General features: G+C 41.5%; 3 protein-coding genes and 1 long non-coding RNA gene across 4 annotated transcripts; 1 reads left to right on the forward strand and 3 right to left on the reverse strand.

Moving 5' to 3' along the window:
• Nucleotides 1–989: 989 nt before the first annotated feature.
• Nucleotides 990–5,024, reverse strand: LOC104442660 (S-linalool synthase). Its single transcript, XM_039299790.1, has 7 exons — nucleotides 5,013–5,024; nucleotides 4,205–4,320; nucleotides 4,017–4,115; nucleotides 3,719–3,934; nucleotides 2,167–2,296; nucleotides 1,819–2,064; nucleotides 990–1,583 (listed from the first exon to the last, which is right to left on the reverse strand). Exons 1-7 carry the CDS (start codon nucleotides 5,022–5,024, stop codon nucleotides 1,086–1,088), a joined length of 1,317 nt encoding a protein of 438 aa, XP_039155724.1. The 3' UTR covers nucleotides 990–1,085.
• Nucleotides 5,025–8,795: 3,771 nt separating this feature from the next.
• Nucleotides 8,796–15,212, reverse strand: LOC120287105. The gene is made up of 10 exons (XM_039299791.1): nucleotides 14,957–15,212; nucleotides 14,324–14,519; nucleotides 13,584–13,716; nucleotides 13,363–13,542; nucleotides 13,165–13,261; nucleotides 12,230–12,948; nucleotides 12,019–12,143; nucleotides 11,151–11,845; nucleotides 9,642–11,035; nucleotides 8,796–9,446 (listed from the first exon to the last, which is right to left on the reverse strand). The coding sequence occupies exons 1-10, from the start codon at nucleotides 15,210–15,212 to the stop codon at nucleotides 8,796–8,798; spliced, it is 4,446 nt and encodes a 1,481-aa protein (XP_039155725.1).
• A 7,198-nt stretch (nucleotides 15,213–22,410) lies between these two features.
• On the forward strand, nucleotides 22,411–26,471 carry LOC120287561. Its single transcript, XR_005545687.1, has 2 exons — nucleotides 22,411–23,028; nucleotides 25,036–26,471. It is a non-coding gene; the product is annotated as an uncharacterized LOC120287561 (long non-coding RNA).
• Nucleotides 25,830–26,945, reverse strand: LOC120287560. The gene is made up of 2 exons (XM_039300401.1): nucleotides 26,675–26,945; nucleotides 25,830–26,315 (listed from the first exon to the last, which is right to left on the reverse strand). Exons 1-2 carry the CDS (start codon nucleotides 26,683–26,685, stop codon nucleotides 25,874–25,876), a joined length of 453 nt encoding a protein of 150 aa, XP_039156335.1. The 5' UTR covers nucleotides 26,686–26,945; the 3' UTR covers nucleotides 25,830–25,873.
• Nucleotides 26,946–27,326: the final 381 nt, after the last annotated feature.

Below are 27,326 nucleotides of genomic sequence, written 5' to 3' on the forward strand. Positions count from 1 at the left end.
CCACACTAAATCTAGCCACATTGGCTATTTGTTTCGTCAGGTGGTCCCTCTAGGAAAATTGTTTCCTTTTTTTTTTTTTTTTTTGGTGTCGAAAGCCCATCTGTTACTCCCAAGTTTGTTCAACTTTTTATATCGAATTTTTGACGCCCTCCATCTTTCCTGCGTTTACCTCGGGTGTGAGCCAATCCCTCCAGTCTCCCCCTTCAGCATTACCCTCACCACTGAGGGCGGAGGTTACGTGACTATGACAAGCCTGGGTTCATATCGAGGTTCGAATCAAGCGCAAGCCTTGGATCTCGGGCTCGGTAACGCTGTGCTTGAGTACTGGATCTCGAATCTGGGGTAGGCTTGAACTCATATATGAGATCTGAGGCTCAAGCACATAGGCTAAGCTCGGGTCCAGCAACAAAATGGACAAGTAGTGGCCATGCGAGTGGAAACCAGCGGCAAAGGAGTCAGCCGAGATTAGAGGGGTTGGTGATGAAAATCAATGGCGAGCGGTGGTGGAAAGCGGATGTCACAACTGTCGCCAAGGGTGGAAGCAACGATGGCCAGCCGAGGTGCAGTGGTCCTCGTACCATTGCAAGTGGTGCATCGGAGGTTCATGATCTCGTTTCTTCTCATGTGCTCAAGTCCACAATTTTTAGTTTTCACAATCAAAAGTGATATCTTTCTCACACAAAATAATTCAGCCAACCTAACTAAGTCACTAAAATGAAATTAGACAAGCATCACATTTAATGGAATCCACTTGAGAGTTATATCCAACTCACTATTTTCAATGGTTCAGATTTAATTTAATGTATATATCATACCCACTACAACTTAATCTCGATCAAATATGACACAGAATTAGGAGATGGACTTGCAACTCTTTCCACACGGACAACAATGAGATTGAAGCACGAAATACCATTGCTTTTTAAAGTGAATGAACACTTTACACATCTTTCTAAGCTATTTGGGGCGGGGACTCTGCTCTTACACACTTATTCATTATTGATACAAACCAAAGTAACTTCAGGAGGGGGAACCTAAAAGATTGATTCATGACTATGGTACATGAAGATTTGCCACTGCTATAACTAAGCGAAACATAACTTAAAACTAGATAACTTGTACATCTTCTCCCATCTATTCGCCGGACCACTATGGGAAGGCATTTGACACCCAACAAAGCTCTTCCTAGGAAAACGCTCGAGGCTGAATTGACCGGACAGGCTCTTGGTCACAGACACCCGTGGCTTCGGACCCAGTTGCTCCGGCAAAGGCATCGGGGACTTCAGTTTGGGGATTAGTGGCGGGACTACAAGGGCTTTCTGGATGTCGTGAAACATGTCCATGTCTGAGTCGTAGCGGTTGGAGGAGTTGAAGAACATGTGGAACACTTTCAAGCACCCGAGGTGGAGCCGCCTGCTCGGTTTAGGCAAGCTGCAGGGCTCCTCAAGGACGTGTTTGAGGAACTCTTTCTTCAGTTGCTCTAGCAGATATTGCACGAAGTTGATGGAGTCCTCAATGCTAGCCTTGGGGTTTTCCTTTAGGTATAGCAGCACAAAGTTCAATTTCCCTTGCTTTTCTTCTTTCTGTAATGTGAGAGAGAGACAAGCAGGAGGGGTTTGTGAGGAGACAATCGCTAAAACAGGGAGACGAAATAAGATGGAGTTTACGTAGGTGCACAATAAGAGCAACAATGAACAAGTACTACTTGGGGAGCAGCGGCCAATTATAGCCGCTTGGCCAGCGGCCAGACTTCGCTCTATCATATTGAACAGTTCAAATAGCCTCAAGACGCATGCTATCCAACATTAAAAAATCTACCTGGTAGCTTTGGATGTCATTCAACAAGCGAGTGATGACCATGAGCAATTTGGTGATGGGCTGGTAGGGGCTAGAGCACAGTTGATGCAACAGGGTCGTGGGGCTTGCAAGACATGAAGAGGGAAGGACTAAGATGTGTGCTGCGATAGATGTCATGCCCATATCGAGGTACTCTTGCGTAGAAGGCGCACCTCCGCTTCGGCTCCATTTTGCTTCCATGAGCCATGAATGAAATGTCTCACCCCACTTTCAAACCAAACACACTGTTTTAGCCCATTTAAAAGAAACATATTGCTTGATGTAGAAAGTCAAAGAAAGAGAAGTATAACATGGGAACGTGAGACGAACTATATCTTGGAGGATTTTCTGGATGTCCTTCCCTGATTGTTTGAAGCATTTCACTCTGAAGTCGGTGACGAGATCAACGACGGCTTTGAATATGGTCTTGGCATGCCCACTTAGGCCTTCACCATCCCACCTGGTATAATGTTCATCACCCACAAAAAGCGACGATCTTGAGGGTAACTAAGGGGCTGCTTGTTTATTTTTGTTTCTGTTCCTCGGAACACAAATTTCTGTTCTTTTGTTCCGGGAAATAAAAAAAAAGAATAGAAACACGTTTATTTATACTTTTGTTCCCGAAAACAAATTTGGAACAGAAACAAGAAACAAGAAAAACTTGTTTCTTATTCCCGGGAACACTTTTTGAAGAAACAAAAGAACAAAAACAAAAAACTTGTTTCTTTTTTTCCTCCTTTTTCTTCTTCTTTTTTCTTTGGCCGGTCGCTGGCCTCGACCATGGCCGGCTATCGGCCATTGAGGGTTGGCAACCTCGCCAGAGCATTGCTGGCCCTCGGCGAGGTCGAGCTCGCCAGATTTGGGCAAGGTTGGCCTCGCCCAGCCCAGGCGAGGCCGAGCCTCGCATGGCCTCCCAGGCTAGGGTGAGGCTGACCTCACACTGCTTGAGCGAGGCCGAGCCTTGCCGGTGGCCAGGCATGAATCGCCTGGCCAACGGCAATCTCGCTAGGCCACCAACGAGGCTCGGCCTCGCCGGGGCCAGGCTAGCCTCTAGGGAGCTCGCCGGAGCCTTGCCAAGCCAAGTTGGCCTCCAGTGAGCTCACTAGAGCCTTGCCAAGCCAGGGCGAGGCTCAGCAGGGCTTGGCCTCGCCAGATTTGGGCAAGGTGGAGCCTCTGATGGTCTAGCGAGACTCATCGGGGCCAGGCTAGCCTTCGGCAAGCTCGTCAGGCCTCACCCAAGCCTGGCAAGGCTCTGGCGAGCTCACTGGATGCTGCCCAGCCAGTCACTGGCCACGGCGGTGGTCGGCGACCATCCAAAGAGAAAAAGAAAAGAAAAAGAAAAAAAAAGAAAAAAAAAAAAGAAAAAGAAAAAAAGAAAAAGAAAAAGAAAAAAAAAAGAAACAAAAAAAATTATATAAGCTTACCAAACGTGTTTATGTTTTTTTTTTTTTTTTTTCTATTTTAGGAACATAAATTTTGTATAGTTACCAAACGCGTTCTTTTATTAAAAAATTCTTTTGTTATTTTTCTATTTCTGTTCCCTAGAACAATTTTTGAACAAAATTGTTACCAAATGCAGCCTAATTGAATGGACCATGATGCTATGGGAGATGAGTATAGAAACCCACGAACAATACATACACTAATTTTGTATCTAGACACAGTAGCTCCGGTCCTATGGTTTAGTGAATGTACCTCTTCATATAAATTGTAGATATAGTAAGTTAGAGTTAGAAAAATACTAAGCCTTTGGTATAGGTTCAAATCCCATAAGACCCAATTTTTTTTTTCCATCTTTTTGTTATCTCGAGAAGGATATTAATATTTTGAATGATTTTAAGGTAAAAATGCCAATAATACATCGTTTAGTTGATAAGCATACCTTTGAACCGCATTGGTAAGCTTTTCTAGATCCTCTAGTGAACCTTCCATGTCGAAAAAGTCGTCGGCAACGGTTATTATGATGGCGCTCTTGGCAACCACTTCTCGTATGTCAGAGTTGCAAGGTAGAGAAACGGAAGTGGCGACAGCAAAATAAGAGTATGTTGTCTTCTCTCGACCGAACCCCATCTTGCTAAGTCCGGTTGTTTCAGACCACCTGGACTCATTTATTAATGAAGAGTCGTTGGAAATAATTCTTTGCTAATTAACAACCATTACAAAACCATATGCATAGATACCCTTTTACTACATCAAGCTCCATTCTGTAAATAGATTGTCTCAGTACGAAGTTGTGCAGAGCAAGTTGCAGAATATCTTGATTATGAACCAATGATGACCTAATGAAATCAAAGAAAAGCAAAAAGTGAATTGCATGTTATAGCAAGTGATAAAGCAAGATTATAATTCTACTTTAAGATATTAATACCTATGGCAAGATAATTTTCCCATCCATAGTATGAAAGCATCTTTTTCCTCCAACCACATCCTGTGTTCCAGGTGGTCCAGGCGAGCCATCCATGGAAGACTCAGTTCGTGCTCAATCTACACGGACATTTCAAGTGTTAACCAATGCCATAACTTATTATACGGAAAGAGAAGAAGCATCGAATATTTACACTAACCATTTTGCGATGACTCGAAGAGATGATGCTTTCACCTCTTGTTCCTCCGGATGCAATTTTCTCGAGAAATTTTTTCGAGAAAGTTCTCACTTTCTCAAGTTTGTGCTCATCCGGAAGCATAAGATTGCTAGCTCTATAAACGTTAAGGAGCACATTGGAAAAGTATTCATAATGTTTTTCGATGTGATCTCGAACTTCTTCATGATCTAAAAACCAACAAAAACTTACTGCAAAATGCAGAATATAATTAAAATTAATGGAACCACTTCAAGATATCATTCATGGAAGACCCCAAGGAAAAGGAACTGATGGAGGACCTAAGGGGAAAGCATCATAAAAGTTCAACGTCTATGCATTTGTGCCAATTTAATCCTAAAACTTTTTATACAAAGCCTATTTAGTCATTCCGGCTAATTTTGACTAAATATTGTTGATTTGGATGCTGGTTGTGCTGTGTTAATTGGCCAATGATGACATGGATAATTTTTAATAATATTTTAATACTTTTTTTGAATTTTTATTTTAATTTCTCCTTCTTCTTCCTTTTTTTTTCTTTCTCTTTCTTTCTTTCTTTTTTCCTTCTTCCTCCAGTCAGTTGCTAGGGTGAGGGACCTCATCGGCCATGGGCGAGGCACCAGAACTGGCTAGGGCGAGCCTTACCTAGCCATGACAAGGCTTGCCCTTGTTGTTGCTAGCAAGGGCAAGCCTTGCTAGCAGCTAGCGAGGCGAGCTAGAGGCTAGCGAGGTCCTTCGACCCCGGTCCATTGCCAAGGTTCAACAACTAGCTAGAGGAAGGGGAAAGAAAAAAAAAAAAGAAGAGAAGAAAAGAAAAGAAAAATTAAATATTATTAAAAATTGTTTATATTAGTGTCGGTTGTGCCATATAGGCTGGCCGGCATCCATGTTAATAAAATCTGGCTAAAATAGTCAGAATGACTAAGTTGGCACCATTACAATAGGGTTAATACTTTTCCGACACTTTTCTTGAGGAATTTATATAGTTTGCAACTCGTACATGGTGATACACAATAACCATGCATGCGCAAAAGCCAGAACTCCAAGCAATCTTTATATAGTTCGACAGCGATCCCATGAATTGATTTTGTGATTGGCTTTTCATGCTTGTAGTTCCTGAAAAAAAGAAAAGCCAGTATGCTTCAATTAGTTAGAGATTTCATATAGACAATTTCGGTGACCTTTATAAGCAATCGCTATGTGGCAGCTTTGTAGGGATGGGCTTTGGGCTTTTAAGGACTGCATTCCCGTCCCCTAGCTCTCTGTTTTTTTTTTTTTTTTTTTTTTTTTCAGTAGTGGATTTTCTAGGTAAAAAAAAAATCATAGGGACAAGGAAACTTTTACTAACCTATAGATTCGTGCCAAAATTTCATCCTTCTCCTGATCAAAGTACTCGGTCAACCCTAATCTCACTAGTTGATAAACCATGAAAAGTTTTGAAAGCTCTTCCTCAGTGAGATATAGAGATGGAACTGTTTTAATCATCAAGAAAAGCCAAAAGATAGTCAAGGGTTATGAACGTTATAAACGGAAAACTATATAAATTTAATAAATAGATTTTTAAACTCAACACTGTTTGTATAAGCTATAATTACTCTACTCATATAAATTTAGCTTTCATTAGTTTAGCTTTTAGTGATCTAGCATTTGAAGTCGTGTCTCACAAGTCCCTAAACAAGGATTGGAAGGATTTTGCCCATTGAAATATCAAAATCTTTGGTTTTGCATTTACAGTCCAAATTTGCTGAAAAATTTCAAAGTCTGTTTCCTATTGTGGGCAGATGGGTCCCAGTTTGAGGCCATCTAATTGGTCAAATAAGTCATGTTAAAAGAAACCAAAAAATTAAAAATAAAGAAATAAAGAGAATGAGAGAATTTAAATGCTCTCGATGTACACGACATTTCCTTCAACTCACATCAGTCTCAATCTATTAATTACTATGTAATACTATGCTCTTTTTTGAAAGTGACACTATATAATTTTCATGAAATGAAATTAGTCAGGGAAACAAGAAGGATGTACTATGAAAGTATCTAAAATTCTCTAGAACCTAGCTTTCACCTACCGCCATTAGTAGTACAATTCGAAACAAGAGATTGAAGACAAGCCAAGAATGTTTCGTTCCCGGTGGATAGGTATGCACTTGCTGTTGCAGAGGGTGATTGAAACAAAGAGCCATCGTTGTCCTGATGCTTCAATATGGTTTCATGGCTGATTTTGTATGTTGGAGGCAATGCCTCAAGATATGACAACGATGGGTAATATTGGTTCCTGTCCACAAGTTTCTCCCTGCAAAAGGCCAAAATGCTAATTGGTATGACCGTGTCTTTTGGGTGGCTTTAAATGCGGGCGTCTTGTGTAGCCAATGCAATAAAAAAGAAAGCCTTTGAGAGCACGACATGTGTTACTTGCGAGATCCAAATATCAGATCATATTTTGAACTGAGCCAACGGGCCTTCTTCTTGAGAGAATGCTCTCTCTCTCCTCTGCATGCGACCTCATTTCATGTCTGACTCTCTCTCTGCGCCCCTCTCTATGACCGATGAGCCACCGTGCTGCCCCTCCGTCTCCGGCTTCGACTCGTCTTGCACGCTCTCTTTGCTCGACTCTGCCCCCCTCTCTCTCCCTTCGACAAACCACGAAGCCCTTGTCCGACCAATGAGCCGCCTGTTGGCCCCTCCCAACAGTGCTCTCTCTCTCTCTCTCTCTCTCTCTCTCTCTCTCTCTCAGAGTCATGACCAAGCCCTCGTTTGATAAACTAACAATTTGCCTCGACAGGTTGCCTCCGCCATCGCCAAATTGCGACGCAAAGAGAAGCCGCATGAAGACCATTCTCTTAAGAAAAAGGCCTGCTCGCTCAGTTTAAAATTTGGTCTAACATTTGGATCCCATACAAGACATGTGTCGTGCTCTCAAGAGTCTTATTTTTTGTTATGCTGGCTACACAAGATGCACGCGATATTTTCTTGGCCGGAGAACTAGGCCCCAAATACCTTTTGGCGCTTTCCCCATGCATTTCGTATTGTCCAGAGCTTTTTCCACATGCGCATTGTATTGTCCGGAAATTATGAAAAGAGAAACGACCAGTGAGTTAAAATGTTGACATTTCTTATATTTCTCTTTTAGATATGAGGGCCGAAAGCCCTTTTGTCTACTCTTGAAGACTTACTATCATTGAGCCAAAATTGTGGTAGGTCTTATTTTTTGACAAATAATCGTTAAGTTGGTCGACTGATAAAGAGATCTTCCTTATATAGTAAGTTCCTTCAACAAAATAAGAAAAGAAACCTAAAGGGTAATTGACAAGTCAAAAGCAAAAAGTCGAAAGTCAAAACTAGCACAAACACACCGATCGGAGCAGTTGGGTCACACTTCCTCCACGCGACTTAGTTTTCCAGTGAAAAAGGTGAGACAAACGCAATCGCATGCCGATTTGGTCGAGGGATTATGAAAAGAGAAACAACCAAAGTGAGTTAAACGACCAGTGAGTTAAAATGTTTTTTTTTTGGTAAAAGGTAATAGGAATATAGACTAAAGCACAAAGGCTATACGAAGTACAGCAAGGGAACCCGGCACCATCTCACACTCATCGGGACAATAAATCTAAATGAGTGGGAGGGGGCCGGGGCTAAGGGAAAGGAAAGAAAGAAGGGGGGGAGAGCTGCAAGAGAGATACGATGTAATTAAAAACAGCAGCAAAGATGGCCAAACAAGAGCCAAGGGCAAAGAGCACACAACACAAGTGGCCCTCACAAGGAAAAGAACTAAAGAGGAGAAGAAGAGGAGAGGCACTAAGAAGGGAAACCAGGCCGCAACGGGGCACCAATAAGCAAAATCAATCAAAGATTGTAGGGGGAATGCCCCAACTAAGTTGAAGCCTTCTATTACGGGGGTTGTCCGGGACCTCGGGATATGATAAAGCCTTGTCATTGACAGCTTTACGAAGTAGATCCTTTAAAGCCGGGAGGTATAATCTTTCATTGCGGAAAATAATGCTATTTCTTACTTTCCAGATAAGATAGCATAAGGCGCCAAAGGCAAAGCGGGCCAAGGTTTGGTGGAAAGATGCATTAGAAAGGTGCTCAATAACCCATAAAAGATTGTCGCTCCAAGCTTGATTCCTCCAAGGTAAGTTAAACTTAGCCGCCCAAAAGGATGCTAGGTGATTAGAGATATAACATCCGAAGAAAAGGTGATCGACCGAGTCTGGCATAGAAGAGCAGAAGGCACAAGTAACATTAGGGATTCTCTCGTGAGCTAAAAGCAATACACAGGTTGCGGACGATTGCGGGCGATTAGCCATAGATGGGTTTGATATCGAGGAGGTAAGGAGGGGTTCCAAATAAATCTCGACCACGGGACCACAACATCCCCGGGCCTTAGAAGGCTCCAAGGCGAGGCAAGAGAAAACACTCCGAAGGATGACCAAGCCATAAAAGACGGTCACTGTCTTCATTGAGGGTTGGAAGGGGATCATTCCAGTTACTAATAGAGGAGGCAACAGAAGAAGATGGGGGGAGGGCAGAAAAAGCAGTAGCAACCGTAGCAAGTCTTGATATACCAGAGCAGTAGATTTCACGGTCAGAGAACAGCTTGTAGAGGGGACCACGAGGGTGCCAGTGATCAAACCAGAAAGAGACAGATAGCCCATTACCAACTCGCCATTTAAAATGATGTTGGATCAAGTCCCGAAGACCAAGCAGCTTCTTCCAAGCCCAAGAGCAATAGGTAGGTCTTGGGACAATCCAGAAATTTTTATGTTTTAAGAAGATGGAGTGAATCCATTTAGACCAAAGCGACTCCTTATCGGTGAAAAGGAGCCATAGGTGCTTGAGCATGATAGCAATATTGCTTATCCGAAGGGATCTAATACCCAAACCGCCTTCCTCCTTAGGTAAACAGACATCCACCCATGCCACTTTTGCGCCTCCAGCCCCTAAGCTCGGGCCTCTCCAAAGAAATTGCCGAAAAATCTGTTCAATTCGGTTAGAGACTGAGGCGGGAAGGATAAAAACACTAGACCAATAAACCTGGATAGAATGAAGGACAGATTTGATTAGCTGCAACCGCCGCCAAAGAAAGAAACCGGTTTGTCCAGATTGAAGACGAGAAGTAATAGTATTCACTAGGGAAACACATGCCTCCTTGCCCAATCTGGAAGAGATAATAGGTACACCAAGGTATCTAAAAGGGAGAGAGCCTAGCTGAAATCCAGAGGTACTCACCAGAGCATTCCTTAGAGATTCAGGGTCACCCGAAAGAAAGATTTCACTTTTGTTGAGGTTAGGATTAAGCCCAGACCATCTAGCAAAGGAATGAATTCCATCCAAAAGAAGCCGCAAAGATGACATATTAGCTTCCGAGAATAATAGAACGTCATCAGCAAAGAAGAGGTGAGAGAGCCTGGTTGCTTTACATCTCCAGAAGAAATCAAAGCCCAGATTGCCAGATTGGGTGTTAAGAATCCCAGAAAAAACTTCCATAACGAGAGTGAATAAATAGGGGGACATAGGGTCACCCTGCCGAATCCCTCGTCCACTTGAAAAGAAGCCGTGAAGCTCACCATTAAGGGAGATAGAATATTTGGGGGACCGGATGCAAGTCATCATTCGATGGACGAAGTCAGGAGGAAACCCAAAGGCTAATAAGGTTAACTCAATAAAGTTCCAGTCTATCGAATCAAAAGCTTTGCAGAAGTCGACCTTAATGATGCATTTAGGCCGGTAGGGTTCGTGATGAAAATCAACAAACAATTCTTGGGCTAGTATAATGTTATCACTAATGCGTCTACCTTTAACAAAAGCATTCTGAGGTAGACTGATGATTGAAGGCAGCACAACGGCTAACCTGTTAGCCATAATCTTGGTGATGCACTTGTAGATTGTGTTGCAGCAAGCGATGGGACGGAAGTCATTGACAGACGAAGCATTTGGGACCTTCGGGACTAAGGTCAGGATGGTTGAATTAATCTCCTTAAGAAGATGACCAGAAGCAAAGAAGTCCCGAACCGCTAATAAGACCGAAGGGCCAATAATTTCCCAAGACCGCTTGAAGAAATCTACATTAAACCCATCCGGGCCCGGAGCTTTACCACTTGCAAGAGAAAAGAGGGTATCTTGGATTTCTTTGTCCGTGACAGGCTGAGAGAGAGTCCGAATCTGGTTATCATCAAGGGTATGGTTTAGATTTTTCCTGATCTCCTCAATTGTAGGCACATAGGAAGGGGGGGAAGCCGCCAAGAGAGCTTGGAAATGAGAGACAAAAAGCTGATGAACCTCAGCAGGATCGGAAACCAAAGTGTCCCCATTGTAGATTGATAGAATTCTGTTTCGGAGGTGGCTTCGCTTGACTAAGTGGTGAAAATATTTAGTGTTTAGATCTCCTTCTTTAAGCCAACGAATCCTGGATTTCTGTCTAAAAAATGATTCCTCTTGGAGGCGCAACTCGGAGAAAACCCGAAAGTGTTCCTTTTCCTCATTCGCCAGATCATGGTTGTGAGGGTCCAGTTGAATGGCCTCTTGGGCTAGGGAGAGCAATCTCCTAGCCTCATCTGTTTTAGCTGAAATGTCCGCATAAACCTCTTTATTTAGGAGTTTAAGCCTATATTTAAGAGCCCTCGCTTACACAGAGAATGTACATCGACATTCCAGAGAAGGGGGAGTCCCACACATGAGCCACAAGATCAAAGAAGGAAGGATGGGTCATCCAAAAATTGAAGAATTTAAAGGGCTTACGGGTGTTGGGAGTAGGCAAAATCCTAACCATCATAGGAGAATGATCAGAGACTCCAGGAGGGAGAAACGATGCCTCAGAGAAGGAGAAAATAGAGTTCCAGGCTGAGTTAGTCAACACCTTGTCAATTTTCCTTAGTTTGCGAGAAGGACCCGAGGAAGCTGACCATGTAAATCTGTTCCCCACATATCTGAGATCATCTAGCCCAGCTTGATTAAGACAATCGCCAAAGTCATTAAACGCCGGGATCCAATAGTTGGATATATCTGCTTTATCAGAAGAAGAACGAATGGCATTGAAATCTCCTGCGACAATCCAGGGCGAGTCCACAACTTGGAAACTAGACTGGATTAAGTCAGCCCATAGGGGTCTTCTCAAGGTGAAGGAGTGCTCCGCATACACTACTGTGATGATAAAAGAAATACCACTGTTCAGGTAAATCAGACGGCCGTGGATAGCTTGAGAAGAGCAGGCAGATAAAGCAAAAGAGGCAGACTTCGGGTTCCAACCCACCCAGATTCTTCCTCTAGGTGAGTGATCATTATTAGCGCTCCAACACCATCCCGGAATGAGAGCACCCGAGACAAGAGGAAACGCCGCAGGGGAAATTTTAGTCTCCAAAATACCAACACAACTAAGGTGGTTGGTTCTGACAAAATTTCTAATCTCAGCCTGCTTAAGGGGGGACCCGAGGCCCCTAATATTCCAAACTCCAAAAAACATAGAGAGAAGGAAGAAGGGCGTTACCGATTCTTGCCACCTCGCTTCTTCATCGAGGAGGTTATTGGCTTTAGGCTCCGAGGACGAGGATTACCTTTTTGGCGGTTAGGGACAGCCACAATAGGTTCAGGAGGGAGCTAGAGAGGGGACAGCTCCTCAAGGATGGAAGACGCGACCCCAAGAGGGGAGTCAGGATCACTTCCTCCAGAACTAATGTCATCCACAACTTCATTATCAGATGATGATGATGACTCCAGGATCGATCGAATAGGCGCCTGTGGTAGACCAGGTTGTGAAGGAGCTAGGGAGGTGCCAGGGATAAGATCAGGGGGAGGGGGGGGGCTTCGTCACCAACATTTACCGGAGGAATCACAGCAGGCTTCATTATTTGTGGTGCAGGTAAATGAACTTCAATTCTACAGGGAGGGGGCTCAGTAGAACGAGAGGTAGGCGGAGCGACATCCAAAGGACGGGGACGATTTCGCTTTCCCCCAACTTGACGCCATTCGCTGGAGGGAGCCTTGTTTGCTAAAGAACTAGCTATAGGGGGGCCAGGTGCTTTAGGGTTAGCACATTTATGGCCAAAAGAACAACAAGTCGGACACAGAGTTGGCACCCATTCATAATGGACATCCACCGAACGAGGCTCACCATTCAGCATAAAGTCAATAACTTCAGGGAATGAGCTTGCAGCATTAATCTCAATGCAGATACGGGCAAAAGCAACCATGGCCATCTGTTCAGTGCGGTTATCTACAAAGAGAGGCTTACCAATTACACTCGCAAGGGCACTAATGCTTGAAGCAAACCACAAGTTGACAGGGAGATTTCTCAGTCGAACCCAAACAGGAACTGTTTTGTGGCAATCTTTCTTGAGCTCCATCATTGGGTGCCATTGTTGGAGAATAAGGGGTATTTTAGCAACGGTGATTGGCACCCCTTCCAGCACTTTCCTTCTAAAGTCTTTGTCAGGAATATGGAAGTAGTAAAATCCCAAGTCAGCTGCGATAACTTGAACTAGATGGTTACCCCAGGCATGTTTGAGCGCATCCTCTGTCAAATGAAAAGGAAGCCTCTTTCCTATGTAATAACCAACTAAGCATTCATCCTATTTAGGATGGGCAGCTTGCAATATCTCTTCTGAGATTTGAGCAATAGTTTTGTTATCAACCACAGCAGGCGGAATATAAGAGAGACTATAACCCTTAGTAGCCGAGCGAGTAATAGCAGCCCAAGAACGTGTCGGGGGCTGGGCATCAACAGAGAAAGGGACTTTGTGGGTCAGAGCTCGCTTACCCACGTCTGGTAGAGGCAAATCATGCCCTGTTTCGCGCTGAGGAGGAGCCGGACGAGAGGGGACAACAGGGGAACTACCCACAACAACTCCTTTATCCTTAGAAGGATGAATCAAGGTGGAGATAGGGCCATTAATGGCCGAAGGAGAGGGAGGAAGAGTGCCCAGGAGCGCGCGAGCCTTCCGGGCTCTGCTGCGACCTCTGCTGCGGGAGGGACGTCGGGCACCACGAGCAACGGAGGAGTACCGAGCAGGGGGGGATGGGCGGGGGGAGGAGGAGAATCATCCTTGGGGGCCTCTTGAGGGGCTTTGCCCAAAATCCCAGCCGGCGTGGAGGATGAAGACGCCATACGAACAGAGGAAGCCAACAAGCAAAATCCCTAAAAACACAGCAAGCGATTCCTAACAGCAGGAGACATACCGAGAGAAATCGCTCAGAGGAAGTGTAGATCGGGTAGGGGTGGAGGTCGACTTCGAAGAAGAGCCTCAACGGCCGGCTGAAGTGGCCGGAACCAGCAACAGCCACTCCCGGTGAACAGTAGGGCCGCGAACAGCTTTGAGAGCAGAGGATGAACAGTGCTTCGTCTATTTTCGATAGCCAGTACGTGTCATATGGTTGATACGTGTCTATTTTCGATAGCCAGTGAGTTAAAATGTTGACATTTCTTATATTTCTATTTTGGATATGAGGGCCTGAAAGCCCTTTTGTCTACTCTTGAAGACTTACTATCATTGAGCCAAAATTGTGCTAGGTCTTATTTTTAGACAAATAATCATTGTTAAGTTGGTCGACTGATAAAGATATCTTCCTTATATAGTAAGTTCCTTCAACAAAGTAAGAAAAGAAACCTAAAGGGTAATTGACAAGTCAAAAGCAAAAAGTCGAAAGTCAAAACTAGCATAAACACACCGATCGGAGCAGTTGGGTCACACTTCCTCCACGCAACTCAGCTTTCCAATGAAAAAGGTGAGACAAACGCAATCGCATGCCAATTTGGTCGAGGGATTGAGATTGACCCAGATTGAAATGGTTGGGGCTACGCGAGTACTAATTTTTCAAAGTATCGTGCCCGAAATGCAAAAATACGTCAGCTTGAAAAAAAAGAAGAAAAAAACATACGATAATATTAGACCAATAAAGAAGGGAAGTATTAGAATTACCTTTCAAGAATTTGTTGCCGATTGCTGAATAAATTTGCAATGGCACTTTTGGTGCTTTCGGGGAATATGATCTCCAAACCAACAGCACGCGCCAAATCAACTATTCCAGGCAAGATGATAGCTATCCAACGAGGAAACTTTCCATGCCCGTTTCTCAAAAGAAGCAATTCCGCATTCTCATGAATGAACTTTAATCCTGAAAGGTGAAATTTTCAGAAAAAATGGAGAAGTATTAGAGAAGAGTTCGTGAAGAAATATATGACTGTTGCATTTCGATAAAGAAGCTAATACAATAGCTACTTGCATCATCTATTATATGCTTTCATAATATTAGAGATCTCATGTCCATGTTGACTTAAGTTTGACTATAATTGATGATTGATAGACTTATTTTAACTAGAAACCACATTAGATTTGGTGGGTTAGACCATGAGTTGAAAGGATAACAAAGTTACCTGATCAATCAAGTACAAAGTCTTTCGTAATCACAAAATTTTATCCTCTCACCAAAGTAAATTTTATCCTCGAAGGAAGAACTATGTTTAGGATGGCCATATCCTGATGTAAATAAAGAAAAATTATGCTTTCCATGGCTATATTTTAGCACTTATTTGAAAGTCAAGCGGATGGTACCCCTCTCTATCAAAGGTGAACCAACATGCCACTTTTTGAGCACGATCATGCAAATGAGGGTTGAAGCAAGACACTCCCCTCCACTGAACATTTCTTGTTCTTCATAATCATAATCTCCCCAAAACCCTTCTTCATTCTGATTATGAAGCACCCAATTTAGACACCCTTTAAACATGGGACAATCATATCGGCGAGGATCGGGAATCATTGCCAACCATGCAGTGTCATATGGTGAAGGGCAGAGGAATGAGCTCATGCCTATGTCGGGAAGGAGTATTTCTGTTTTGATGGTATTGACAAGAGATTGAATCAAGGATTTATGGGCCTCCATGAAGAATTGGGGGAGAATAATTTGGCTTGCTTATCTGAATGGGAGATTGCATGACTCAATTAGGTCTATTTATACATGACTTTGAGCTGGTTCCTTTTAGGAGCTGTCCTGTCAAAACGTGAATCTTGAGCGTAGCACTAAGTTTTGTTGGATGCCATCTTCGACGAAGGTCTGATTAGCATGTGAGGCACGAAACAAAAGGGACGGAAAATAAATTATTGTACTTTTGAGGATGTGAGGCACGAAACAAAAAGGGACTTCTCTTGCTCTGAGGTGGAAAATAAATTATTGTAGTTTTCAGGAGAGACACTTGAAAAACACGTGAACAATGAATAAATTAGATGAAATTGGAAATAATGTGCGATCTAGGAAAAAATGAGATGAAATTTAGATGACACAATTTGTTTGGGAAGTAGCTCAACAGAAATGTAAGGGCAGAATTGTAATGGTCTCATCATTTTGATGATATCAAGAGAGAATTCAATTTGAACCAATTGATATAGATCTACTTTAGCATAAAAGAAAAATATATATCCACTTTCACTCAGAAGCTTAAATCATTAAATTATGAACTTGCTAAATATGTTAACTGCACCGTAAAAATCAATTCTTCATCTGGCACTTCTTTTATTATCATGTTCGTGTGTGCACTTTGACAAATTCTATGCTCGTTTTTGAATCTTTAATGATTTGGCACTCTTTCCATCTTTTCTTTTCTTTTTTTTTTTGTCTTTTTCCTTCCTTCTGCTGGTGGCTGACTACCATCCACAAGCAATGGCCAGATGGGCTGGCGTCCCTCGGGCGCTCGGCAAGGGTTGGCCACCAACCACTCTCAATCACAACCTCCACCGCATGACATTGCCTAGCTACCGCGGTTGAACTCCCTCTCGGCTAGCTCAATTCTCCTCCTCCATGCTCATCAAGCTTATGGTCGTCGAGATCTCAGCGAGCTTGACGGCCATGGCCAAACAAATGTGCTGTCAGGTGATTGAGCAAAGCACGCACAGACAAAGATGGAAAGAGTTAGGGGCAGAGTCAGAGGGGCAAACAACAGCTTTAACAATTGGAGGAGGGGCAATGCATGATCCCGATCTGGATGGCTAGGGTGGGCGGGTTTTAAGTTTGGCATTGTCATAGAATCGAGGCCTTGAGGCTACTAAAGATAGACAAACCAAAATTGGTTCGAAACTTGTGGCGACCATGGCCGAGCCTCCAGATCTCGATGAGCTCAACAACTCATCCTCCAAGCCTTGTACAAGCAATTGTCGAGCCTTCAAAAAAGCTTAGTTGTACCAAGCCAGAATTTGTGAGGCAAACCCTCGCTAGGCCTTGCCCTAGCCCAAGTGACGCTTCACAAGGCCACCTTGGGCTAGGCAAATCTTGTGAGGGGAGCCCTCATTGACACTCATTCTTGCCCAAGTGAGGGTAAACCTTGCCCAGGTGAGGCCAACTTATTCGGCCACCCACAAAAGGAAGACAAGAGGAAAAAAAAAACTGAATAATTATTAAAATATTATAAAAAAATTGTCTACATCAGTACGATCGTGCCATGTAGAAGGATTGGTGTCTACATTAATAATTTCTTATCAAAATTAGCTGAATGAATTCAATTGACAAAATGTGAGTAAGTTTATGACTCAATTGATAAAATTAAAATATTTAGGATGGAATTGACAAAAGCATAATAGGATTAAGACATTTTGGACAATTTTCCCTCAAAATGCTACCAATTAATTTGTCGATTCAAATTGGGTCATAACGGGTATTAAGACCTCATATATTTTTCTTTTCTTTTCTTTTTGTGACGCCCTTGCCTATAGCCTGTAAGGGCATTTATGGCCCTCGCCTGGATTTGGGCGAGGGCCTAACACCCTTGCTTGGATCTTGGCAAGGATGTAGAGACCCTCACCCATGGTTGTGAAGGCATCGACCCTTGCCTAGATTTGGGTGACGGCACAATGCCTTGCCTATGGTCGGCAAGGGTTGGGTTGGCCGACAACCTTGCCAGCCTAGAGTTGTTAAAAAAAAAAAAATATATAAAAATCAGAAAATATTTACAAATTATCAACGTCGATGCCAGATGTCCAATGCCAACCATGTCATATTGAACGGCTGGCATCTACATTAGCAATTCTTGATTAAACTTAGCTAAATGAACTAAATTGGCAAATCTTTAGAATTTTTAGGATTTAATTGACATAATTGAAATGTTTACAACTGAATTAGCTTAAATGCATTAAGTTTATGATTTTTCATTTTTTGGTAATTTTTCTATAACTCAAGTTTTAGGATTTAATTGACATAATTGAAATGTTTATAACTAAATTAGCTTAAATGTATTAAGTTTCTGATTTTTTTTTGGTAATTTTTCTAAAACTTTCATATACTAATGCGAGGATTCCATCTGCAAGATAAAAACCTTTGTAGGCATCAATACGTGAACCGTACTTATAGAAGATACTTTAAAATAATAATAATAATAATTAGCGTACCAAATCAACCAAATCAAAGTACTTATTGCATAGCTAAGATCAATGGTGAAGTCAAGTATGAACTCTTTGCTTCCTCGAACATTTGTGTCATCCGTCCAATGCCATACTATCTTTGTTTATGTTAACTTAGGAAGCACCGGCACTTTTTAAGAGCTTTTGTATCGTGTTGAAGTGTCTGACATTCTTTGATGCTCTTTAACATTCTCCAGCACTCGGTCAACTCTCCCAACACACAAGTTAGGAATTTCGACAATTCCGGCACATGATTGTGACACACATGAGGTCAATTTTAAAAATTTTCAATAAATGAGGGGTTAAAATATAAATATGTAAGAAAATAATAATAATAATAATAATAATAATAATAATAATAATAATAATAATAATAATAATAATAATAATAATAATAATAATAATAATAATAATAAAAAATGGGGAAAGAAGTAAAACCCAATATTCTTTTTTTCTTTCGATTCTCACTTTCCATGACATACAATTCACCCGATAAATTTGTTTTTTCTCTTCTCTTCCAACATGCCTTGACACACGAGTCTAGAATACAAATTGCTTCTTTTTTTCCCTCCAAGTTTTATGGATTATTGGAGTAGAGTTGAATTTGTCAAATTGAAACAATTAATGATATTAACAAATGGTAGATTGATGTTTTTAATGTAAATTTATTATAGGCTTTTTATTATTCATTTATTTGTGAATTTGAAGCAAATTAATTTGATTAAAATAATCACATAGAAAATATATATTAATAAACAATGTGCCTAGACATGTTGGAATTCTCTATTTTTTTTAGAAACGACATGTTAGCATATCGTGTCGTGTCATGTCGTTTGTTACATGTTAGTGTTAGTGTTATTTAGTGCTCAAATCAGTTGGCTGATCCTTGGCATATCAATTCCAAATGACTTGGCTTCCTCCAGGAAATTGTACTCTCAAAACCTATCGGAATCAAGAATTGGCGGTTAAGGAATCCAAGTGCTGCACAAACAAGTGCTAAAATTGTACCCTCAAAACCTATCAGAATCAAGAATTGGTGGTTGAGGAATCCAAGTGCTACACAAATAAATGCTAATCGATAATTTCGACCATTGTTTTCAGTTCTATCTTCGACGCTAAGTGATAGTTGCACATTAAATGCATTAGTGTGATTTTCTAGGTAAAGTCCATTGTGCTGACTAAATTGCTATAGTATAAATTGTGAATGCAAAGTATGATGATTATATTTAACGAGTATTGTGACGGATGTACAATATTAATTCAATACTTTTTTTTTCATTGCATACAAGTAATATTACATTTCATTACCATTTTCATTAGTGCAGGATTTACTAATCAAACTTTATTTACATTACTAAGATGTGTATAGAATGACATACGTGAGGTCATGATAAATAAATTTCCTAAAACTATCAAATTTTAACTTCCTCTTTTGTTAAAACTTCCTAAGTTACTCGTTTCCCCCTAAAAGTAGGGGTGTACAATGAGAACCGCCTAAACTGGGGACTGCTCGGGTTGGACTAGATCAGCCGGTTCTAGGTGGTTCCCGGAGAGGGCGGTCCGATTCTCGGTTCCCATTCTTGAAACCAGTGGCCGGTCAATCTGCTTTTCGATTCCAAGGTGGAACCAAACCGAATGGACCGATTGATATTAAAAAAAAAAAAAAAAAGAACAACTGAGAAAAAAACTCTGCCCTTTTTAGGTTTTGCTTTCCCCTCTCCCTTTTTGCTTTCTGCTTTACCTTCCCTTAGAACTGTTATGGATTCATCTTACCGATCAGTCCATGATGAGATTTGTGTGACAGCGCTTAAAAATCCATTTTTGCAGGTAACTTGCTTGGCGTTGCAGGGAAGAGGACGAGTGATGGGCTCTTCACCTTGGGAATCAAGTCTCTCCATTTCTTCATGGCACGGTTGTTGCAGTTCAGATTTGTGTCACCTCTGCAACAAGAAACCTCGACGATGCCACTCATTTTCTGAGCCGCGCTTAGCAGATCACTTTTTTCCATGTCTATGGACTAATGAAGAGATCAGAACTTCCAAAACATTCCCAAGGCCCTCAAAGCAGTCAATACGAAAGAGAGCATGGTTGGGAACAAGAAAATATGAATCGTACTAAAAAGGAAAGAAGAAAAGAGTAACATTTCTGCTCGTGTATTATACGGTCCATGTACTATGATATATTATCTTCGAAGAGCTTCTTTTTCGCAATTTATTTTTTCCCTCAAACAACAAATTACCGGTTCCATGGATTGGACTAGTCGGTCGGTCCAATTCCCGCTTCTAGAACCGGTCGGTCCAATTCTTGGTCTTAGAATTTGAAAATTAGTCCTTCCTATTTAGTTCTCAGTTCCACCTCCGAATCAAATTGGATCAGGACCGCTAAGTCCTACCTAAAATTGAAAAATCTTTAGAGTTCAGATATATGCGAGCCTCCTTGCCCTTCATTCCGATTGGCTTCAAAGGATTTCCGATGGCTCACCAGACATGAAGCGACCTTCATGTATCAACAACTGGAGCACCTCGTTCGTTGTCCAATCGTTGGAACTGGACGCACCTGAGTCACTGTCTATCTTAGCAAATATGTCCAGGGAATTCATTTCCTGTCCACATAAGCATGTCCGGAAATGTGTCCGGAAATAATTGGTGCTGAAAGAGGAAATGACGACGAAATTGCCGAGACATGTTGAAATAATTGCGACGATCGGGTAACCCTCTTGCGATACCGTGGGCCGTCTGGATTTTCTTCTTGTGTCGATTATCAATGTAATGGAACCAATGACCTCGATAGATGTGAACTCACAGGCCATTGATTCTTGTGGTGCTGACATGGGAAGTTTCTTGCCACTGAAAAAAAGGACTTGACTGGAAGCGTTGCCTGAAAACAAAGTTTTGTCATTTCTCCTCTTTTCCTCTCTTTTTCCCATCTATCTTCAAAGGCCAGAATTTGGTGATGAAGGCTTTTTCTATTTGTGCACTTTGAGACAACCGAAAACCATTTTAGGATTTCTTTAACCACGAAAAAAAAATCTATTTTAGGTAGATGAGTATCTTACTGATGAAAATAATCCACTGACCTGGCGATGCAAGTGACACGAGTCAAAGCTAGAGCAGATGGTCCGAAGATGGTATTATTTATGCCTGAAAGTGCAAAGTATCGAGGATATGACGTTCGGCCATTGCATGAATGTGATGGAACCAATGACGTCGATAGATCTGAACTCACAGGCTTTCATGGTGCTTACATGGGAAGTTTCTTGCCACTGAAAAAGAGGACTTGACATGTTGAAATAATTGCGACAATCGGGTGACCCTCTTGCGATATCGTGGGCCGTCTGGATTTTCTTCTCGTGTCGATTATCAATGTGATGGAAGCAATGACCTTGATAGATGTGAACTCGGCCATTGATTTTTATGGTGCTGACATGGGAAGTTTCTTGCCACTGAAAAAAAGGACTTGACTGGAAGCGTTGCCTGAAAACAAAGTTTTGTCATATTTCTTCTCTTTTCCTCTCTTTTTCCCATCTATCTTCAAAGGCCAGAATTTAATGCTGAAGGATTTTTCTATTTGTGCGCTTTCAGACAACCGAAAACCATTTTAGGATTTCTTTAACCACGAAAAAAAAAATCTATTTTAGGTAGATGAATATCTTACTGAAGAAAATAATCCGCTAACCTGGCAATGCAAGTGGAATGAGTCAAAGTTAGAGCAGATGGTCTGAAGATGTTATTATTTATGCTTGGTAGAACATCGAAGATATGACGTTCAGCTGTTGCATATCTTAACAAAATTTACACGTAAAAAATTCGAATTCCCAGTCATAAATCATGATATAAAAAATGCGGCCATAAGTTTGGGTAAAGATGACCAAAAAAATTCTACTCTTCATCATATGGGTTAAAGATAATTAGGATACTACACTAATTCTCCATATTTCGGGAATGTGCTTATATATCCTGTAATCATGCATATCCCCGATTGATTATAATTGATGTCATAAATTTTGTTACATTACATAGTAATCTAATATAACCTATAGGTTCATGTACTCTTCATTTTAGATACACCAAAATATATAAACTAAAATATGCATAAATTACACAATTCTTTTTCCCTATTATTCTTATCTTAGCATTATAACTAAGCAATCTTGGTGCACGAGGTGCACATCGCACCCGGAGTGCACCTTGCATCTCATTTTTTTTCTTTTTCTAAATTACTATCAAGATTGCACATTCAGAGCGCACTTCGCATCTCGTGTCATTCTCTTTTCAATTATTATTGATATCTCTCTTTCGACGTCGAGCTTCAACATTATTCATCTCTTCTAGTGGTGACATCAATAGCCTATTACGAAGCCATGTCAACTTGTTGCATAGCCTGTCACGCAACCACATTAGCATGTTTTGCTATCGCGTGGCTTGCCACACAATCACGTAAGCTTCTTTTGCTATCCCTGCACTGCAGGAGAAAATATTAGGCACCCTAAGAGTGCCACGCAATTTTTGCTCTGAACCATTCAGAGCATGACACCTATCCATCTCTCTTCCACGTCATCCCACTCTCTCTCCTAGTCCACCGCTCTAATGCACTCTCTCCTTTGCAAATGCTCTAACGCTCTCTCTTCTCTACTCTCCTCTGTCTCTCTCCTCTCTCTCCTCTCTGTCTCTCACTTCCATCGCCCCTCACCCAGCGAAACGCAACACTCTCTCTCCTCTCTCTCCTCTCTCTCCTCTGCAGAGCGACCTTCCCTCCCAAACCCATGACCCACTCCCCAATTCGTGCCTCCTCCTCCGACGCCTCCCCGGTGTCTCCTCCCCCTCTTTTCCAGGGTGCCAAGCCCCTACCTTTTGTCATCTTTGTCGTCGTTAGCCTCGCCATCCTCTTCCTCGTCCCGAAGCTCATCGAGGTGTCCCCGCAGGCCTGGTAGCTCCTCACCATCTTCGTCTCCACCATCGCCGGCCTCATCCTTAGCCCGCTCCCAGTCGGCGCCTGGGCCTTCCTCAGCTTCACTGCCTCCATCATCACCCCCACGCTCTCGTTCGATATGGCTGATCGTGATCTCCCTCTTCTTCACCCCCCACCTAGCGAAACCCCTAATCGCGGAGAGGGAGACCAAAATGCGAGCAGGGGTTCGTCGGCGTCAGGGTTGGCCAGTAAGGGCGCTCCGCAGAGGAAAGAGGGAGAGAAAGGAGTTGAGGTGGCAAGAGGGAGGCGAAGAAATATCACCTATTGTGGTAAGTAGGAAAGACTCACTTGATTGGTCAAGTAATAAAATATGCAATGGAAAGTAATATCTTACCAATTAGATTGTCAAAACATTTGAATAGTGATTTATAAGTAAAAATAGAATTTAATATTTAATATTTTTATGTTATGAAATATTTTTTATTTTTATATTAAATGCTTAAAGATTTTAGCGCTTACGGCACTTATTTTTCAGCTTCACAATCAAGACTTTCGATTTGTAAAATTTTAACAATCTGAGTTACGATTAATGACAAATTTAGGTGCCGTTCGGTTATAGTTATTTTTGTTTTCATTTACAAGAAGCAAATTCATTTAACTTATTTTTCATCTGCTTAAACGTTTCTTAGTTAAAATGGTGTTTCTTACCCCAAATAGTAAATGTTCGTCAAATATCATTTTCACTTGACAATATTTATCAAGTCTAAATTGCCAATTATAATTTTTACCGTGTCAGTTGAAACAAATACAATTTTCGACAAATTAATTCAGTCATCATTTGGAGGCCAACAACGTGAAATCATTACTAGCGTAACAGGACATGCAATTTATTGAAAATTTGGGTGAGATTTGAGGTACGAAGCAGAATTCAATTTCTCTCAAAAAAAGTCGCAACTCCTTTGTCACTCTCTCTTTTTTCCGTCTAAAGCCAGGAGGACATGGGCGAAGCTAATAGGCTTCTTCAAGAAGCAAAGCAAGTGGCTTCTGGCCCATTTCTCTTTTGGTTTTTCTTTTCCTTTCCTTCACTGTTTTTACTCTAAGCACGTCAAGAACATGGCTTATTTGAATTCCTTCCTTTATTTTATGTTTATTTAATTTTACAAAGATAGAATATATTCTCCTCGTGATGCTATTAAACATTGTAGTTCAAGTTAATTTTCCCTATCTTCTATCATGTGAATGTTTTTACAAATCTGGCGTGTTGGTGACATGTTGCTATGTATGAGTCTAAGTATGTTACTGCTAGTCTTCAATGAGTCTAACACATATATTCAATTGAATTTAAACTGTTAGATCTTGTGAGATGAGAAAATTAGTGTTTACAGAATTATATGAAGCTAATCAGCATATACTTGGAACGCATATGGGATCCAACATTTCCCATGATTCAAATTTAATTAATTAATTAATTATTTTTGGTAAAAGGTAAGAAATATATTGAGGAAGGGCCAAATGAACAAAAGATCTCGTCACCAGAAACTTGCACTCCAAATGCAAGAACAAAAGGAGTGGAAGGGTGACGAGATGTAAAAGCCACAAATCGCGACACATGCACTACAACACCAAGACCAAAAGAATAATGGCAAGGTCAACCGGCTAATAGAATTCAAATTTAATTTAATATATACCAAACTCAATAATAAGTCCTTAAAAATATTTTTTAGGTAGATTGGCAATATGTATTCTAAAGTAGAGGTGAGCATGGTTCTAGGGTAAAACCTAGAACCGAAGAACCAGACCAGTAGAAACCTGTCTGGTTCCAGGTTCCAAGGTATATAGGATAGGGTCCAAGTTCCAAAAATTGGGAAAACTATTTCGAATGGTAGGTTTTAAATTCTAAGTAGGTAGAACCTAGAACCTAAAATAAGTTTATGTATTTTTCTGATCTATGTTCATGCAATCTTGCGGTATTCCTTGGCATTCGATGATGAGTATATAATTTGAAATCACTAGTATGAATTTTCATTTTATGATCAAGACTTTTACTTTATTAATAACTTGGAACTGACCCTAAAACTTATAACAAGATACATTCCAGTTTTAGGATATGCATAATAGGTTCTAGATTTCAAAAAATAAGAAATCTATTCCAATGGATAGGTTCCAAGTTCGGGTTGAAACCTGCACGAAAAAATCTAAAATTGCTCACCCCTATTTTAAAGAGGTCTCTCTAGGAAAATTGTTTGTTCTTTAGTCTTGGAAACCCATTAGTTTCTCCCAAGTTTTATCCATTTTTTTTTTATCAAAATTTTGAAGCCCTCTGCTTTCCCGATCAGCGTTCACCCTTGGATGCGAGCAAGCCTCTCCAACCTCCCCCTCCCGCGTTGCCTCACCATCAAAGGGGGAGGATACGCAGCTGCGACAAGCTCGAGCTCAGATCGAGCCTTGGATTGAGCGCAACCCTCGGATCTTGGGCTTGGCAATGCTAGGCCCGAGCCCATGATCGCGAGCCTAGAGGAAGCTCAAACTCACGGATGAGATCTGAGGCTCAAGTGTGCTTGCCAAGCTCTGGCTCGACGACGACGTGGATAAGTTGTGGCCACGCGAACTGGTGGCCCGGGTGTCAGCTGATATCAGAGGGGTTGGTGGCGGAAAACTTTGGTGAGGGGCAGTGGAAAGAAGGTCTCACAACTGTGGTCGAGGGGCAGCCACGATTGGCTATGGTGGGGTGATCCTCGCGGCTTTGTAAGTGGCGTATCCAAGATTCCAAGGTTCGTGATGTAGTCTCTTCTAGTGTGCCCAAGCCTACAATTCTAATTCCACCGATTAAACATGATCTCTCTTTCTCTCTCTCAATAATTCAGTCAACCTAATTAATGCACTAAACTAAGATTGGACAACATCACATTTGATGGGATCCTCATTAGACCTATATCGGACTCACTATTTTCATTGGGTCAAATCTTGTTTAGTACTTGTGTTACTCTCATGGAAACTTAGTCACAATCAAATATAGTTACTAACCATCGCTATTTTGGTCATAACTTATAGCCAAAAGATTCCAAATTGTTCAAAATTTGATGAATTAAAAGGGGGAATGGTAGCGCTTTTCAAACAGACAACAACAAGATTGAAGCTTGAAATACCCTTGCATTGAAGTATGTGGATCAACTCTTACACAGTAGTTTCATTTTTGAAATTGATATCTGACTTTTCCAATAAAGAAAATAGCTTCCGGTGGGGAAACCTGTGTGACTGTTTAATAATTATAGTACATGAAGATATACCACTGCTATAACTAAGCGAAAGAAAACCTAAAGCCAGATGACTTGTACATCTTCTCCCATCTCTTCCCTGGACCAGTTTGGGAAGACATGCGATACCCAATCTAGGAGCCCGTCCGAGGCCGTATTGGCTGGACAGGCTCTTGGTCTCAAATGCCCACGGCTTCGGTCCTGGTTGCTCTGGCAAAGGCCTCAGCGGCTTCAATTTGGGGATTTGCGGCGGGACCACGAGCACTTTTTGGATGTTGCGGAGCATGTCTGTGTCAAAGTGGTAGCGGTGGTAGGAGTTGAAGAACATGTGGAACACTTTCGAGGAACCAAGGTAGAGCCGCCTGTGAAGATGAAGATGAAGATGAAGAAATGAATCAGGATATAGCGAAATCAGCAAAAGAAATACTTCGAATTACTCTATATCAATATGATTGTAGTACAAAGTTTCTGTGATCAATGACAGCTTTTGAATACAAAATCCTCTGTTTTACATCCCCTGTTTCTATCTCTCTATCACAGCACGTATCAGCTACACAACTGCAGAGCATCCATTGATGATTGCTCTCTAAGCTTTCTCTCTCTATATTTCTTCTCTCTTCTCTCTCTATATATTTCTCTACTCTCATCAAGGAAGAAGAAGACTACTTAAAGAACGGAAAACTGAATACAGCTCATAAAAGAAAAATAGAATTCAACTAACTGTTTCTTCATTTGTTTTTCCCACTTTCAGTTGAATAACCGCACACGTGCTAGTTTAGATCTGTTATAACTTGGCGATCCATGTCAATCTTCATCTCAGGCTTCTTCTTCATTGATGTCAATCCAAGTTTGTCTTGACCACGAGTTCTCCACCGTTGATCACCAGCTCCTTGTTGCTTTTCTGTCTTTTGTTTTTCCTCATGTGTTCTTTCTCTATCTGCTGAATTTATAGTAACTAATGATTGAGAGGACTCAGTTCCTTTATATTTAACATCCCCCCTCAAATTGGGAATGGGTGGAAAACCAAGGCCCAATTTGGTACGTAGTTGACAATGTGAAAAACATGAGAGAGACTTGGTGAAAATATTAGCAAGTTGAGAATTGCTTGGGATATATTGGACATGAAGGGATCTTGAGGAGACTTTTTCTCGAACGAAGTGGAAGTCCACTTCGATATGTTTTGTTCGAGCATGTAACACAGGATTGGCAGTGACAGCAATGGCTGACTTATTATCACAGAACAGATGTGTGGGATGAGTGAGAGCATATCCTATGTCTCGCAAGACAAAACTGATCCAGGTAAGTTCAGCAGAGGTTGAAGCAAGAGCACGATACTCATCTTTTGTAGAAGATCTACTTACTGTGGTCTGCTT

This window comes from Eucalyptus grandis, chromosome 8 (genome assembly GCF_016545825.1).
Source record: "Eucalyptus grandis isolate ANBG69807.140 chromosome 8, ASM1654582v1, whole genome shotgun sequence".
NCBI lineage: Eukaryota > Viridiplantae > Streptophyta > Magnoliopsida > Myrtales > Myrtaceae > Eucalyptus > Eucalyptus grandis.

What these genes read in the sequence shown, in the direction of transcription:
- LOC104442660 (XM_039299790.1), bottom strand. An exon ending in CTTACCAATGCGGTTCAAAG is followed by an intron (nt 2,297 to 3,718) that starts GTATGCTTATCA and finishes ACATTATACCAG; the next exon opens with GTGGGATGGTGAAGGCCTAA. An exon ending in ATGACATCCAAAGCTACCAG is followed by an intron (nt 1,584 to 1,818) that starts GTAGATTTTTTA and finishes CTCACATTACAG; the next exon opens with AAAGAAGAAAAGCAAGGGAA.
- LOC120287105 (XM_039299791.1), bottom strand. Translation starts at nt 15,212, where the DNA reads ATGAGCTCATTCCTCTGCCCTTCACCATATGACACTGCATGGTTGGCA. An exon ending in TCTTCCATCCTTGAGGAGCT is followed by an intron (nt 11,846 to 12,018) that starts GTCCCCTCTCTA and finishes TTGGAATATTAG; the next exon opens with GGGCCTCGGGTCCCCCCTTA. An exon ending in TTTGCCTACTCCCAACACCC is followed by an intron (nt 11,036 to 11,150) that starts GTAAGCCCTTTA and finishes TCTCTGTGTAAG; the next exon opens with CGAGGGCTCTTAAATATAGG.